The sequence below is a fragment of the Geospiza fortis genome, unplaced genomic scaffold (assembly GCF_000277835.1).
Source record: "Geospiza fortis unplaced genomic scaffold, GeoFor_1.0 scaffold188, whole genome shotgun sequence".
Lineage (NCBI taxonomy): Eukaryota > Metazoa > Chordata > Aves > Passeriformes > Thraupidae > Geospiza > Geospiza fortis.
In genome coordinates, this window is record NW_005054337.1 from 5,886,832 (window position 1) to 5,901,074 (window position 14,243).

At 44.5% G+C, this 14,243-nt stretch overlaps 1 protein-coding gene across 1 annotated transcript; it reads right to left on the bottom strand.

The window, feature by feature from the left end:
* Positions 1-4,601: 4,601 nt before the first annotated feature.
* On the bottom strand, positions 4,602-13,500 carry ACTR5 (actin related protein 5). Its single transcript, XM_014307544.2, has 8 exons — positions 13,266-13,500; positions 12,225-12,394; positions 10,637-10,854; positions 10,129-10,311; positions 8,046-8,168; positions 7,390-7,529; positions 6,389-6,521; positions 4,602-5,931 (listed from the first exon to the last, which is right to left on the bottom strand). The coding sequence occupies exons 1-8, from the start codon at positions 13,430-13,432 to the stop codon at positions 5,686-5,688; spliced, it is 1,380 nt and encodes a 459-aa protein (XP_014163019.1). The 5' UTR covers positions 13,433-13,500; the 3' UTR covers positions 4,602-5,685.
* Between the last annotated feature and the right edge of the window lie 743 nt (positions 13,501-14,243).

The following is a 14,243-nucleotide window of genomic DNA, read 5'->3' on the forward strand; positions in this document are numbered from 1 at the left end:
TTTATTAAGGGAAATTAATGACTGAGTCTGGATGAAACTATTTTGACTTAACCCCCTTTATGGTGTCTATATGGAGAGTTTGGCCACATGGCAGTCTAAGTTCTGCTGGTCTCCCCATCTACTTTCTGCTTCCTCTGCTGGGAACTTGCTCCAACAGGGTCTCCATCAATGACAATACTTGTAAAAACCAAGCAGAAAGTAGTTATTGAATAGGGAGGCAAAAACTCTGCTCACCATTACCAGCAAAAGCAAGGTTTGCTGTCATGGACTATCTTTCAGGGAGACTTGTATCCTAAATGGGGCTTTTCATGAGAAATCCACTTAGTATTCCTCTAAAATTCCAGGAGGGTGAAATCCCCCACTCCTTCATCTCATTAAGGATGAAAGAATGCCAGGTATGTGGCAGGAATCTGGGGTGAGAGGAGGAGTGGGGTATATTTTAACCAAGTTGTAGAATGGGAAAAATAAACTGAGCTAAGGATGAGGATATGAAATGTATTTCCCAGAGCTGAGAAGCAATGTCAGCCAGGAGAAATGTGCTAATGCACAAGGAACACAAAACTGTGTTTAAAGGTTACAAGTCATTGTGCATGTGCTCAAGAAAGCACTTTGGGACCCTCTCAAGGCATTTTGCCTTTGGAGCACTGAGATTTTATCAGTTGATGGCTTCTAGATCAGGTGGATTTATCTAAGAGTAGCAGACAAAATGCTGAAAGGCAGCAGATGCTCAAGGTGAGGGGGTGACAGAGACTTCTGTGTACCACAGAGGACTTCTGGCCATTCTAGCAGGGACTCAGTTATTTCTAAAATGTTGTGGGGAAGCCCTGTGAAGCCTCCAAAGCAGAGCAGAAAGATCAGACCAACAGGACTGCTCCTCATCTGGGGCTGCTGTTCAGGTGCAGAACAAGTGTCAGTGAGGCAGGACAGTTTTACCCTTTAGTATTCTCCTTTGAAGGGAATGAAAACAGCCTGAAGAACAAAACCTCCACATCAAAATGTTTAGTGGAAAGATAAGACTACCCAAAAACTGTTTGTACAGACTGGGACTTGCTGCCAAGCAAGCTCAGACAAGGCAGTGAGTGCCCAGCCTCCCAGGCTTGTACAGAACACTTTTTGCACTTGGCATAAGGAGCCATTTAGGAGCAGGGAGCACACTCCAGGGAGAGCTGCTGAAACAGGGTGATGGTTTGGAGAGAAGGAAATCAGCCTCTGCTGCAGCCAACAGCCTCCCAGCCCTCCTGGGCATCAGGGCACTCAGGAAAGTGCCACCACAGCCCTTTGGGGGCTGCAGGTTGCCATTATCCCTCAAACCTTCTCCCACCCAGAGGTCCCCCATGCATCCTTGCCCTTCCCCTAAATAAGGAAGGCAGTCAGCGCCCCATGGTCTCCCTGCTATCCAATACTCTGTCACCCACTAAATTCCCAAAAAGCTCAAACAAGAGGAGCTTGCCAAAGGTCTCTCTCTTCTGGAATTCACTTGACATAGGTTTGAACAGAGCCACAGTTTTTCCTGGCATGTTCTGATGCTCATTTGTCCAGTCAGACCTGCCACAAGCTTCCCTGGGGATGAGCTTCCTCCTGATGGAGCAGCCTGACTGCTGGAAGTGCAGGAACTTGGATGCCTTCACAGAACATCAGTGACAACACAAAAATGCTTTCCCCATCAGCACTGCATATTCACCTCCTGTCAGATGAAGGGAGAAACTGTTTCATACTTCTCCTCGGTTCTGAAATAATTAAAAAGCTTAAAAAAATATTGTCCTGATAGAACCCAGGAATTTTAAGAGCACAAAAGTTTATCAGTCAGACCACAAATCCAGCTTGCTTCATGCTCTGATAGTGGGGAACAGCAATTGCTTAAAAATAAAAGTATACCTGCACACACTGATTCTCACCATACTTGAGACTCCTGCTGGCTTCAGGAAAGGAGTGGTTTGAAGATTTTTCCACTTGGCACACTGTGCAATGAGCACAGATGGACCAAGTCTCCATGATTTTACTTGACCTCCCTCCTTCCCCAGAGGAGTTGTGCACTCTGTGAAAGCCTCAGCCAGCACCATTCTCAGGTTGACTCTGCTGAGACACAGAACTGAGGGCAGAGCAACAGCTGGGAATTGTCATGAGCAAACATTGCTATGAGCTGGATCCATGAAAATGGTTCTTTCACAATGGCCTCTGCTGCATTAGGAAATGGGAACCAAGCCTACTGCTCAAAAAGAGACCCCAAAGGGTGTAAAAAAAGCAATATAACTTAAAAATAAACAACCAAAAATTCCCTTTAAACTATGACACCTTGCTAACATGAGGGCTGAGATCGTGTGAACAAGGAGGGGGAAAAGTGTTTGTCAACTACACACAGGAAGCTGAGTGCCTGAAAAGGAATGAAAGGAGCCTGAAAATCTCTTGGCAAACCATGCTCGGGGTCTGAGCCATTTAAACCCCAGTTCTGCTGCAGCTGATGCTCAGGGAGCAGCTCTCTCCCTGCACAGAGCAGTGGGGATCAGCCCAGCTGCTTGCGCCTGGCATTCCCAACCCTTGGCTGGAAATCCCACCATATGACTTTGGGGATAATGTTAAATCCGTTACAGCATTCTCCTCTCCCCTGCTCATCCTACACAAGCTTCAAAACTTGTGGTTTATGACTGACTGCCAGAGGATCACTGTGGGCTGTCTCTGGAGGGATAATCCTAAATTTTAAGTGACACTTCACGGGCATCTTCTCTTTCTTCCGAGATGCTGTCTTACACAGCACATTAAGTATTCCAGAGATTAATAACTGGAGCAGAGAGTTCTAATCTTGGTGTCCTAGCAGAGATTTAGCAAAGAACATGTTTGAAGTTGCTGTGGCACAGGAAGCATAAGAAGCCTTGAAGCCCTAAAGTGAGGCGGCTTGTAGGCAGCTCCAAAGGAAATCTGGGCCATGGGACACGTGATGGATGTTCAGTCTCCAGGGCTGCTCACTGACGTGGTGTTTCCACCCAGAGCAGATCTTAGGGACCCTGTGAAAGGTGGGACCCAGTTTGAGCTCTCTTTTAAATAGACCAAACTCAGCATTGCTGTGAAATTGCACTTTCGTATTCTTTGACCTGAATTAGGGCATAACTGAATTGTATAACCAGGTTACAGCTTGCTTTGAACTTCATTTACCAAGGAGCAAACGGGAACCACTTGACCATCTCAGACCTGGCAACTGCCCTGGGTCAGCTTGGAGGACACTGCCAGGATAAGCACAGCAATGGCTCTGAGGCTGCTGGCACAGCAGCTCACTCAACAGCAGCCCTGCCATCACTTGCCAAAGGCTCTCACAGCAGCACTCTGAGACTCCTCTCCACAGCAGGATTATTTTTCCTCCTACTGCTCCTCACACAACCAAAAGTCCCATTAAAAAGAGGCCTAGCAGGTATCCTTAGGCCTGTTCCATTCTCAGGGGGCATAAACAAATGACAGGAGACAGCCCAGGCCCCTTCTGGGTTTGGAGAGCCCTGTGCCACTCACGTGGAAATCAACCAAATTCTCCTGCACATGAAGGTGAGAAAACCCTGCCACAAGTGTCCCAATGGTGAAGCTCCACAAGGACTCCAACATTACTCTCTGAAACGACACCGTTGTGTCCTCCTGCCCTCAGCACCACGCACTCCCTCCATTTCTCTCCTGCCAGCAGCAATGCTCAGGGAGCACCACAGAAAATCATTACCAGGGAACTGAACTGAAATGGCTAAAATTCATCCCATTCTGCAAGATTCATGATTTCCATGGTGCTGCTCCAAGCACCTGAGTGGCCACCAGCACACTCAGAGCAGCCTGTGACAGTGATCATCTGGTCCAAGTTCATCAGTTACTCTGGCTACTGTGGCACAAAGTAACAAACTAACAGCTAATATTCAGGAGATTATAAAATTCTGCTTCCTTAAAGCTGTTTAAGCAGCTGCTCTGGCACCTCTTTGCAGAATTAGACAGCTCTGCTTTGAATTAATGCAAGAGAAGTGGCTGGCACAATTTGGGCATAGATTAAAAGTCACATAATCATGCATTACAGATGCCATTTCAGGCCCTCATTCTGGAACAGTTTTATGCACAACACACTTATCTATTTAGCAGGCAACACCGAGTATCAGAACTATTTCCATACCTTGGGTAGTCCCTCTGCCTCAAGTAAAGCTAAAGATGGGTCAGAGAGGGGTCAAACAGCAATGAGACAGCATTGGCTCCAGGTCACTGAGATCAGAGAAGACATCTTCATGTGTTACTTGGCTGGTTTCAGCACAGCATGTTTTTCCACATTCTTTACCACCCGCAGAATTCCCTTAATTGTCCTAAAAACTGCCTCCAGGCAGCCAGGGATAGGATCAATAATCCAAACTTGAGGTCACCTGGGGGCAGCCAGCTCCCTTCTCCTACCCTGCAGAACAGCCTGTGAGGAGCAGGCAGGGGCCACCAAGACCAGCATCCCACCTGGGACTGTCCAGTGCTGGGTGCCACAGGAACTGTGTGAGAGCAGGTCTGCAACAACCCTTCCCTCACAGGCTCTCTGAAGAACACTCAGTGCACAGGTGAGACCTCAATATTTGCCCACAAATTTCTCTTTTATAAGAAATTGTAAATCTTGGTAATACTTTTTAATCCAAAATTCTTATCCTGTGGCAACTAACTTCAGGACAAGCACGTTCCTCATGTTCTTTGCTTCGAATCTGCTAGATGACAACTTACCTTGATGCTCTGCAGCCCTTGGGGACACCAAACACCACCTCAACACCTTATTTATATCAGTTACAGTCTGTATATTCCATTACCTTGCCTTTTTCAGCTTTTGCCAAAGTGATGGAGTCTCCTTAGGTTTGGGTTCAGCATTCAGGATGGATTATTCTTTTGGGAAAGCAACAAGTTGTTCAGTGGGACAGCTGAATCCACAGGCAAATCGTACAGCAGGGCAGGAGCCTGGCTGCAAACCTCTGTTTTTAAGCAAAGTACAACCAATCAAAACCATCCTCATAGCTCTAAAGAGGTGAAATCACTGAAACACATAAGCTAGTGTAAAAAACTTTGCTTTACTGCTACAACCATTTGATCAAGAAGTCCCATCAGAGAGCTGCCCTGCTCAGCCTGCAGAACCACTTCAGGGCAGCAGAAGGCCTGGCAGTGCTTCTGGACTGTGCTTTGTGGAGGGTTGTGTCTGCATGTGCCCAGCTCTCCAGTTTCAGCCACAACATCGCTATCTCTGACATCGATGGAGACAAGAAACACCCACTGGTTATTCGGTGCTGCTTTAGCAGGAAGGAGATGGAACACGAGGCCTCGAGAGGCAGGGCTGAGCTAAGCCCCCCTGGTGTCCTGCAGCACGACATGTCCCGACAGAAGACTGTGACACGGGCAAGGGGGACACCTGCTGGGCTGCCTGCCTTGCTACAGCCCAGCTGCAATAAAAACCATCTAAAACCAGGACATTTCATTACATCTTAAAAAGCTGTAAAACACACACTCTCCAAAACCCCTGAGCCTTACTATGACAGTCTCTAAGAGGGATTTTTCCTCTCCACGAGCTGCTATGTGCGAGCAGCACTGAACTGTGCCAGCGTGTCCCATCCTCCTGGGCCAAGGATTGGGATGGGAGCTCAGCAGGCAGCGAGGCTCTGCCCTGTGGCACAGCAGGAACCCTTCCCTGCAGCGCTGAGGGTGCCAAGGACACGGCTATGCCTGCTCACCAGGGTTCCCTGTGCCCGAGGCTCTGCCTGGAGCCTCGGCTGCCCGGGGAGCCTGCTTGGGAAGGCGGATGGGAACATAGACGTTGGAGGCACAGTGTTCCTTGAGGTATTCACCCCCTTTCTCCTCATAGTCCTTCCTGCTGATCCAGCCTTCCTCACGGTTCATGTGCTCCACGGCCCAGTCCCTAGCCCCGTACCAGGCATCCAGGACAGGGCTGGAAGCAAGGCTAACCTGGATGGAAGGAAAACAGAACAACAATGTCAATTCAGCACAGGAAAGGGAAGCCCTTTTTACCCTGGTTACAATGGTATATGACACAAACTACTGAATTTCAGAAATTTGAGCTGATTACTTAGTGTCTCCCAGAAACAGTACTGTTAGGAATGGGTTCAAGTGTGTTTTCACCTTGTTATCAATTCCTAAGCAATCAATTTGCAAATTTCTAGCCAAACATGCTTTTGTGTGCATGGTCCTTTAGTAGAAGGAGACTTTCCTTTTCCCTGCTCACTATGCTGTCTTCACAAAGAGCAGCTGCACCTTTGCTTAACCTGCACCTTCTCAGGTCAAAAAGCTGTTTGCAGAGTCTTGCCTTAAAACCCTGCCCATGCCCCTGCTCTGCACCTCACCCAATTCCATCTGAACACAGCGGAACAGGCTGGTCACATAAACACCACAGCAACACACACACCTGAAAGGATGACTGGAATGGCCTCATTTCCAGCAGTTCCTTCTGGATTCTGGCTTTCAGTCCAGGGTACATCGTATTTCCACCAGTGAGGAAAACATTCTGGACAAGGATAGCCTGTTGTTCCTTGGAATACCTGTGAAGAGCAAGAACAGCTTCAGCTTTTCTCAAGGACATCTGTCCTATGAACTGGAACAGCTGTGGGGAGTACTGGTACCTTGTCCCAGGACTCACTTTGAGAAACTTAATTTTCCTAGCACCAAAAACCTTCTTTGTATTCTGGAAATTAAGAGGGTGGCAGAAAAAAATCCTGAAAGCACTCATTTCCCCATAAATCATCAACTGGATTCCTTTCTAGGGCTGGAATTCTTATCATTCAGAAAAATGTGATGTCCTATGTTCATTCAATTCAGGGGTGGTATTTCATCAATGCTAATTTGTCTGGAAATGTCCAGCAAGTGTGCCTGTATCTTAACTTTAATATGTTACCCCTGATTTTGGTCTCCCAAAACCAGACTGCCAGCTCACTGTTGCAAGTGTTTGTTGTTTCCCTCAATAACAAGTTGGACCAGGGATCTCTAAAGTGGGGTCTGTGCAAAACAACTCAGTGGGGTGCAGGAAGAAAAATTGATAAATACATTTAAATAATGTTTATTTCACCTTGATCTCATTCTTTTTTAATTTCTATTTTTGTGTATGTTTTAACATATTCATAATAGTTTAGTAGTAGCTGTAATTTACAAATATACATACATTGGAGGTGTATACTCAAAAACTTATCATTGCTGGGGTTATAGATCAAAAAAACCTTGTAGACTCATTGACTTAAAACAAAAAGAGTTACATGTGGCTTTCAGGAAGACATGTCTAAGCTGCAATCCTTGACCTTATCAAAAAGAACTATTCAACAAATTTTATCAAATTATTGATAAACCCCCAGCATTTCAAAAGCTGGTATCAAATGAAGAATACTTTGTCTGAATTAAATAGTTCTGTAAACTCACCTCTCAAGGACATATTGCATGGTTTCTGCTATCCCAGCTTGGTCCTCTCCTATCAGGGAGGGCTGGAAGACAATCTCTGGAGCCCTGATTCTTTCAGTGCCAAGGAAAAGCTGGTGGTACTCTGCCAGGTTAAACACGGGCTTTAAAAACATTGAGAAGCAGTGGGGAATTACGTTAAAGAACAATAATAGTCCAGAATAACCAATGTTTCCAAACAATTCTGTACAAAAGAACAAATAGTAATGCTCCCACAGAGAAATAGCATTATGCTAAAGGTTCCAAAGGTCAGGGAAGCTGGACTTTTCCTATAATTTATTCTGCTTGGAGCCACTTAATTCTAAGGCTCAACCTCACAAGTTGAAAGCTGTGTCCACTGGGATATCAGGCTATGGATCACAGACAAAAACACTTTTTTTCCCTTAATAACACAGCACTGCTACACCAGGCACTGCCTGCAGAATGAGCCAAGAGGAAATTCTCATCCTAAACCACCAGCTAAGATTGCCAGGATTTCTCTCTTCATGTCCTGTTCAGGTAGTTTAGGCATCTCTTCCAAGAGCAGGCAAACAATGTTTGCATGAGGAGAAATGTCAGCAGACTGGCTGGACAACTGGGATGCAAACCCCTGGCACAAGGTGTAAATACAGCAACCAAACCTGCACTGCAGCAACTGGCTTCTCAACTTCAGGCTGCTCCTCAGCAAATAAAGGCTCAAACTCATTAATACTTTCCACATCCTCCAGGGACTGTTCACTGCCCAGTGGATCCAAGTCAGGAGTCTGGAAACAGAGCAAGTATGGTAGCTTAGCTCAGGTGGGATTTCAATTCTGGTAACACAGCTGGAGAACTCAGTCCTCAAACCTCAACTCTTAACATGCCTGAAAGCAATTATGCCCAGGAAATAGAAATACAGACATTCACACAAAGCACAAAAATCAAACACTTCCAAATAATTTATCCCAATGCCAGCTCAGAAATGCAGGCCTCAGTCACCAGGCTGACTGCCAGGATCCCAGGCAGCCATGTCCTAAGCATAACAGCATATTAAAACTTAGTAAAATAGCTTTTTATATTGGTTAAAACCTGGTATCCTTCCAGCACCTCTAACGGCTCTAAAATTACCATTAAATTCTCTATTTTGCTTGTGTGGGACTGGAAAACAAATATTTGCTAGCTACAAAGCCACCACACAATTTCTGAGAGTTTCAACTGTCTACTATTTGCTCACAGGATGCACCAAATCCCTTTTTATTTTACACAGACATGAAGCTCTGTCCTAATGAAAAGCATCACTCAAAATCCTACAAGACTCCTGTTGTGAGGTAGGAACAGGTTTTTAATTATCTTCATTTTTTTGTTACAATGTTACCTCTGGGATTTTGTTACTAAATATTTGTTTTTGCTATTTTAAACTTGAAACATTTGTTGTAATGCCAGGATGAGCTGAAATGACATCCTTCAAACATTCCTCAGCATCTACTTTATATCTACTGAATAAATTCAATTAATCAAACTGAAGTTTAGAAGTGTTCATTGTTATAGCAAAAATGTAGTCTCATGAAGTCCTGTTAAATGCTTTTTTTTAATCTTGTAAAAAAAGGAAAAAGACAAAACCAGAAAGATACACACACTTAGCTGAACATCTGACCTTACAAAGGAATTTTGTGATTATTCTAAGTGCTCTCTCAAGGCACAGACCAAATAACAAAGCTTGTGGACTCATTCTGAGGTCTGAGATTGCACCCTGCAAAGAGCAGGGGTGTGGGAGATGTTGGAATTTAGGCACAGTCACTGAGAAAAATCACAGGTAACTCCTAATCTTTCAATTCTCTTTTTTCTATAATACCTTCTTTTGACAGAAGGCAGAAAGATTCTTCATCACAATGAAAAGCCCATCATCTCCCTGAATTTTGCTGAAGCACAATAATTCTTGCACTGATAATCATAGAATCATGGAATGGTTTAGGTTGGAAGGGACCTCAAAAGCTCATCCAGTTCCACCCCCTGCCATGAGCAGGGATAACTTCCACTGAACCAGGTTTCTCCAAGCTGGCCTTGAACAATTCCAGGGATGGGCTAACCACAGCTTATCTGGGCAACCTAAATAAGGATCTCCCCTCTATGCTTCAATTTTCTGTTTTTCTCTGTACCTTTTCCCTGAACAGAGGCTGATAAAGCTAAAAATGTTCTGTCTTATGTGACCTGCAAGGCAATTAGAAGCACATGCACAAGCAGCCTTAGAGCACCTCTTGGCAGCAGCTGCTGTGTGCTGGGCCTGGGTTAGTCTGGCAAAGCAGACAAGGAGCTCCTCAGCTTCAAGACAACTCCAATAACCAAGTGTAGCAAATAATCTTTCATTAAGGAACCAACACAGAACATGCAGCTTAAATCCACCAAAAATAGCTAGAATGAAGGCAGGGCTGGTTGTTTACCATTTAAGCTCTCTGCACCTAAGGGGAAGAACAGAAAGGAAAACAAATACTTTTTTTAACAAAAAGATGGATGGGTTATATCTTTATCTCCTCTGTATCTTTAATAGAAGACTACTGAAGATTAAGGATGGTTGTCTCAGGACATTCTCTCTGAAAAGAGAGAAGCAGTTGCCAACAATAATGACTTGCAATGTGTTAAAGAAAAAGCTTAGTTCATCAATGGAAGTCTGAAGGGACACATTTTCAAGCACAGAAGTTTAATTCATTCAGAGATAAAATGAGGATTAGCTTGGTGAAAACATCCTACCTCTGGCTTGCTGTCCACAACATCTACTTCAATATTGACTTCTGACTGTAGGATTTTCTGCTTTGTCTGTTCAACAGACAGACTCAATTTGTTGATATAAGACTGAAGCTCTTCTGCAGAGTCCATGTTCAGCTCCACCAAAGCTTTGTGGAACTGATCCATCTGACCATCTTCTAAAAGTTCCTGTGGACAGATCAGAGTTAGCTGTGATGAACAAGACAGGGCAACAGCAGTCAGCAGTGATGTACAGATACTCTGCTTGCATGACTAGAGACTATGATGTGCACACTTTGACAGCATTTGAAGTATTTCCCAGAAGTGCTGTTCAGAAACTGAAAACATCCCCTGCATCAATAATCTCTATTAACTCACAACTAACCTTGGCAAGCTCCTATCAGGGAACACCCACGACAGTCACAGCTTCTTTACCATGATGTGTGACCTTCTGATAAAGCTCTGAGGACAGCTCTCCTCCCAAGACACCACACTGGCACTCTGCCTGCATTACCTGCACATACAGCAACCTGTCCAGCCTCTCCTGGTCCAGCTGCAGCTTTTCCTCCCGGCGCCGCGCGTTGAGCTCCTGCAGCCGCCGCAGCTGCTGCTGCCTCTTCTCCTGCTTCTCCTCAGATGCCACAGTGCTGCCCAGCAGCTTGTTGGAGAAAGGCAGCTGCATCTTGTGCACATTGTCCTCGTAGTACTCTGGGCACCGCCACTTCTGCAGCTCTGGGCATTTGGAAAGCAAAGCAACTTTTTGTTCTGGCAGCACAAAACAACAATTCACGTGTTATGCGCACCTCGCGTGAAGAACGAAAGGTGAGGAAAGAACGCAAAAAAAGTGCAAGCACAGAATTTTGTCACCTCTTGGCAGCAGTTCCCAAGCTTGGCTGTCCCCTCTGAGTGCTGCCTCCAGGTCACACACCCAGTGCAGGCAGCTCTGAGTGCTCTGACCTCCGGGAAACACCAAGTACTACAAAGTGCAAGTGCACACTGAAGTCTCTCTGCCCAAGGGGAGGGAGACCACTCACACATTTCTAAGGAAGGCTCATTCACAAGTGACAAATTAAAAAAAAACTTTTCTTCAGGTACTACTTCAGATGATATTTGCCATGGAAATTTTAAAACTGATTTAATTCACAAAAAGTCATAAGACATGTTCTGTGCAACTTTGGAAACCTTAGAGCAGATAGGAAACACAGAAATCCTAACCCACTAAGATGTTTTGTTGACATATAAAGGAAACAATAAGCTCATTTTAAATTCCTTTCCACTGAAACTATCACAATTTTTGTTCACAGAGAAATTTGAACCAATACAGATTTTTTCTTTGTGGCAGTAGTAGTTAAATTTTATTTCTGGCTTAATTTTAAATATTAAACCTCTGTTAGATGTAAGGCAGGTTACCACAAAGAAAGCAAAACACAAGTAGAATATTTCTGAAAGAATTTGAGCCGAATTAAAAACAAGGGGTAGAGAGGACAAAGTAAAAAGATTGAGAACTAGTGGGGAATTATATTAAAGAACAATAACATGGGTGGTGAACAACAACAATAAAGTGAGAAAGTTTCCTTGACTTCAAGATAGACTAGGATCTACAAAAGTGTGAAACAGATTATAGAGAGTAGTGTAGGTGTATCACTTGGTGAGAAATTTAGAGTTTGGGATTTTTAGTATGTTGTGCATGGAAGGAAGATGGAGGGCACAGGGTGTCATCCTGGGTTTCTTCTTCATGCTTCTTCTTCCTCCTTCTTTGTGGGTTTGGGTGGCATTTTGTAATCGGGCAGAAAAGTCTGCATTGAGAGCTCTGTGAGACCAGTTATTGTGTTAAAAGGGAAAATAATCCAGGTGTCAGTTCTTAATTGGACAGTTTAGTCTTAAAAGACCTTGTAACAAGAGATTGTTGGCCATTTTGTGCCTTCTAATGAAAAGCTGCCCAACTCACAGTAGTGAGACTGTTTTACTGATAAGAAATAATAAACACCTGAGTCCAAACATGAACTACTGCCTCAAGTGCCTTCAGTCCAGACCCAGAGAAACCCACAGCTGGTACCCCCACAAGTGAGCAGTAGCAGGTGGTGAATGAGAGCTGGTTTTACCTTCGATGTAGTCCTGGGCGATGTAGCTGTGCTCGTGCAGGATCTCCTCCATGCGGCTCAGCGTGATGGCTGCGAAATGCCCGGGGTACTTGAGCTGCAGCAGGCGCTGCAGGTACACGGCAGCCTGGCACCCCCCCAGGTTAATGCGCTTGCAGTTCTTGGCATCCAGCCTCAAAAATGCAAACAGACACAGCTCACACTCAGGGAATTCCCAGCAAATCAAACAGAGCTCATGCTTTCCCGCCAAAGTGTTTGATTTCTGTTGATGAATATTCACAGATAAGTATTTTAAGGTTCGGTTACCAGAGAATCTAACACACCTGCTTTTCTCAGGCAACAGCAAAATCACTGCTGTTTCACTATTTGAACTATTTATAACTGCTGGTTCCCTATTTTATTGTGAAAGGCTCTGTTCTGCTTTAAAAACAAGTCAAAATATTAAATAATTTTGCTACAGCAAAGAGATGTTCTGTTCTAACACAGAACACATCTAAGGAGATGTTCACTTCTCAGATGGGTAGTGATGCTAAAAGTAGCTTTTTAACCTTTGTAACACTTAGTATTTGGACAAGTGTAAACTTTGAAAATTTATTACCAGATCTAATAAAGCCATCTCCTCCAGTAAGGATTAAAAAAGATTAAAAAAGCAAAAAGAGAAAGTAGAGCAATGTAGCAGAATAACCAAACAGGTAAAAGCCTCCAGCACTGCAGAAGTCTCACACACAGAGCACTTCCCTTTGTCCCAAAGCTGCTTTAAAACCTAAATTATGTTTGTTAATGCCCAGTTTCACTTGGAGCACATATCCCCTTCTCCCTTTGAAAGTACACATCAAGGCACAATAAACAGCTAAAACACACCGCTTACAAGAGCTGCACTGCTTCAATTCAAAACTCAACACAGCTTAGCAAAATCTGCAGACCTGGTTTTAACTCATCAGTATAAATTACTACAAGAGTTAACAGTGCAGGGCTGGAGGAAGAGGTATTTGTATCACTTGAAAAGCCAGTGGCTGCACCAGATTTAAGACACTCAGAACTCACCTGCCTTCTAAGACTGGCAAAATGTGTGTGCACTGGTACCCTGAGGATATCACCAAACCACTGCAGGGCCAGTTCTGCCTCCTGTTGTGATAAAAACTGTACAGGCTGTCCACGCCATAGGACACCTTTGGCACTTGGTAGCATTCAAAGAGGAGCTCAGACATCATTTGTCTTGAGTACAGAGGGTTGCAAACTGCTTCTGTCAGAACAATTGGGTGATCCACACAGCCCTGGGAGAGACAAGGGGAAAGAACAGTAATAAAGGTATGAAGGGAAAAGCCAGGGTTAGTTATCTCTTCTTCTTTTTTTTAAGCATCAGCAAAACCTCCTCCAAAATGGGCTTGAGAAAGCACTTTATGTGCAGGGTATTAATCATGAAAGTTAAATCATATCTAGTGTTTAAGGGGGTAAAAAATGTTAATGCTAATTCAATCAAAGAATAAACTCAATGATGAAGGAGAATGGACTTTTAAAGGCATATATAAATTATCAAAAATGTAAGTAACCAAAATCCATGCAATTATTAAAAATCTAAGCAACTAAAACCCACGCAATGAGGAGGTGAGTGAAAACCAGTGGAAGTTTATTTCCACTCCGGGTAAAGCTTTCAAACTGGTGTTGTCATTGGTAAAGGGCACCATGGTCTGAGAAGCAGCTGTGTTGAGAATAGAGCAACTCTCAACACATCTGGGTATGCAGGTGGTCAGTAAACACTCCTAATAAGAGCATTACCCAGCAGTAAATTTAGGGGAGTACGCTGAGATTAGATATTAAGAAAAGACTCCTCCGTGTGAGGGTGGTGAGGCGTTGGCACAGGCTGCTCAGGGAAGTTGTGGCTGCCCATCCCGAAGTGTCCTGGCCACGGCAATCTGAGCAACCTGGTCCAGGGGAAGCTGTCCATGCCCACGGCCGGGGGTACAGCGCGGTCCCTTCCAACCCGAACCATGCCGGGATCCACGGGCGGCTCCGCCCGGCCCG

What these genes read in the sequence shown, in the direction of transcription:
- ACTR5 (XM_014307544.2), bottom strand. Translation starts at nt 13,432, where the DNA reads ATGATGTCTGAGCTCCTCTTTGAATGCTACCAAGTGCCAAAGGTGTCC. An exon ending in TTGCCAGTCTTAGAAGGCAG is followed by an intron (nt 12,395 to 13,265) that starts GTGAGTTCTGAG and finishes TGCATTTTTGAG; the next exon opens with GCTGGATGCCAAGAACTGCA. An exon ending in ATGCAATATGTCCTTGAGAG is followed by an intron (nt 6,522 to 7,389) that starts GTGAGTTTACAG and finishes TGCTCTTCACAG; the next exon opens with GTATTCCAAGGAACAACAGG.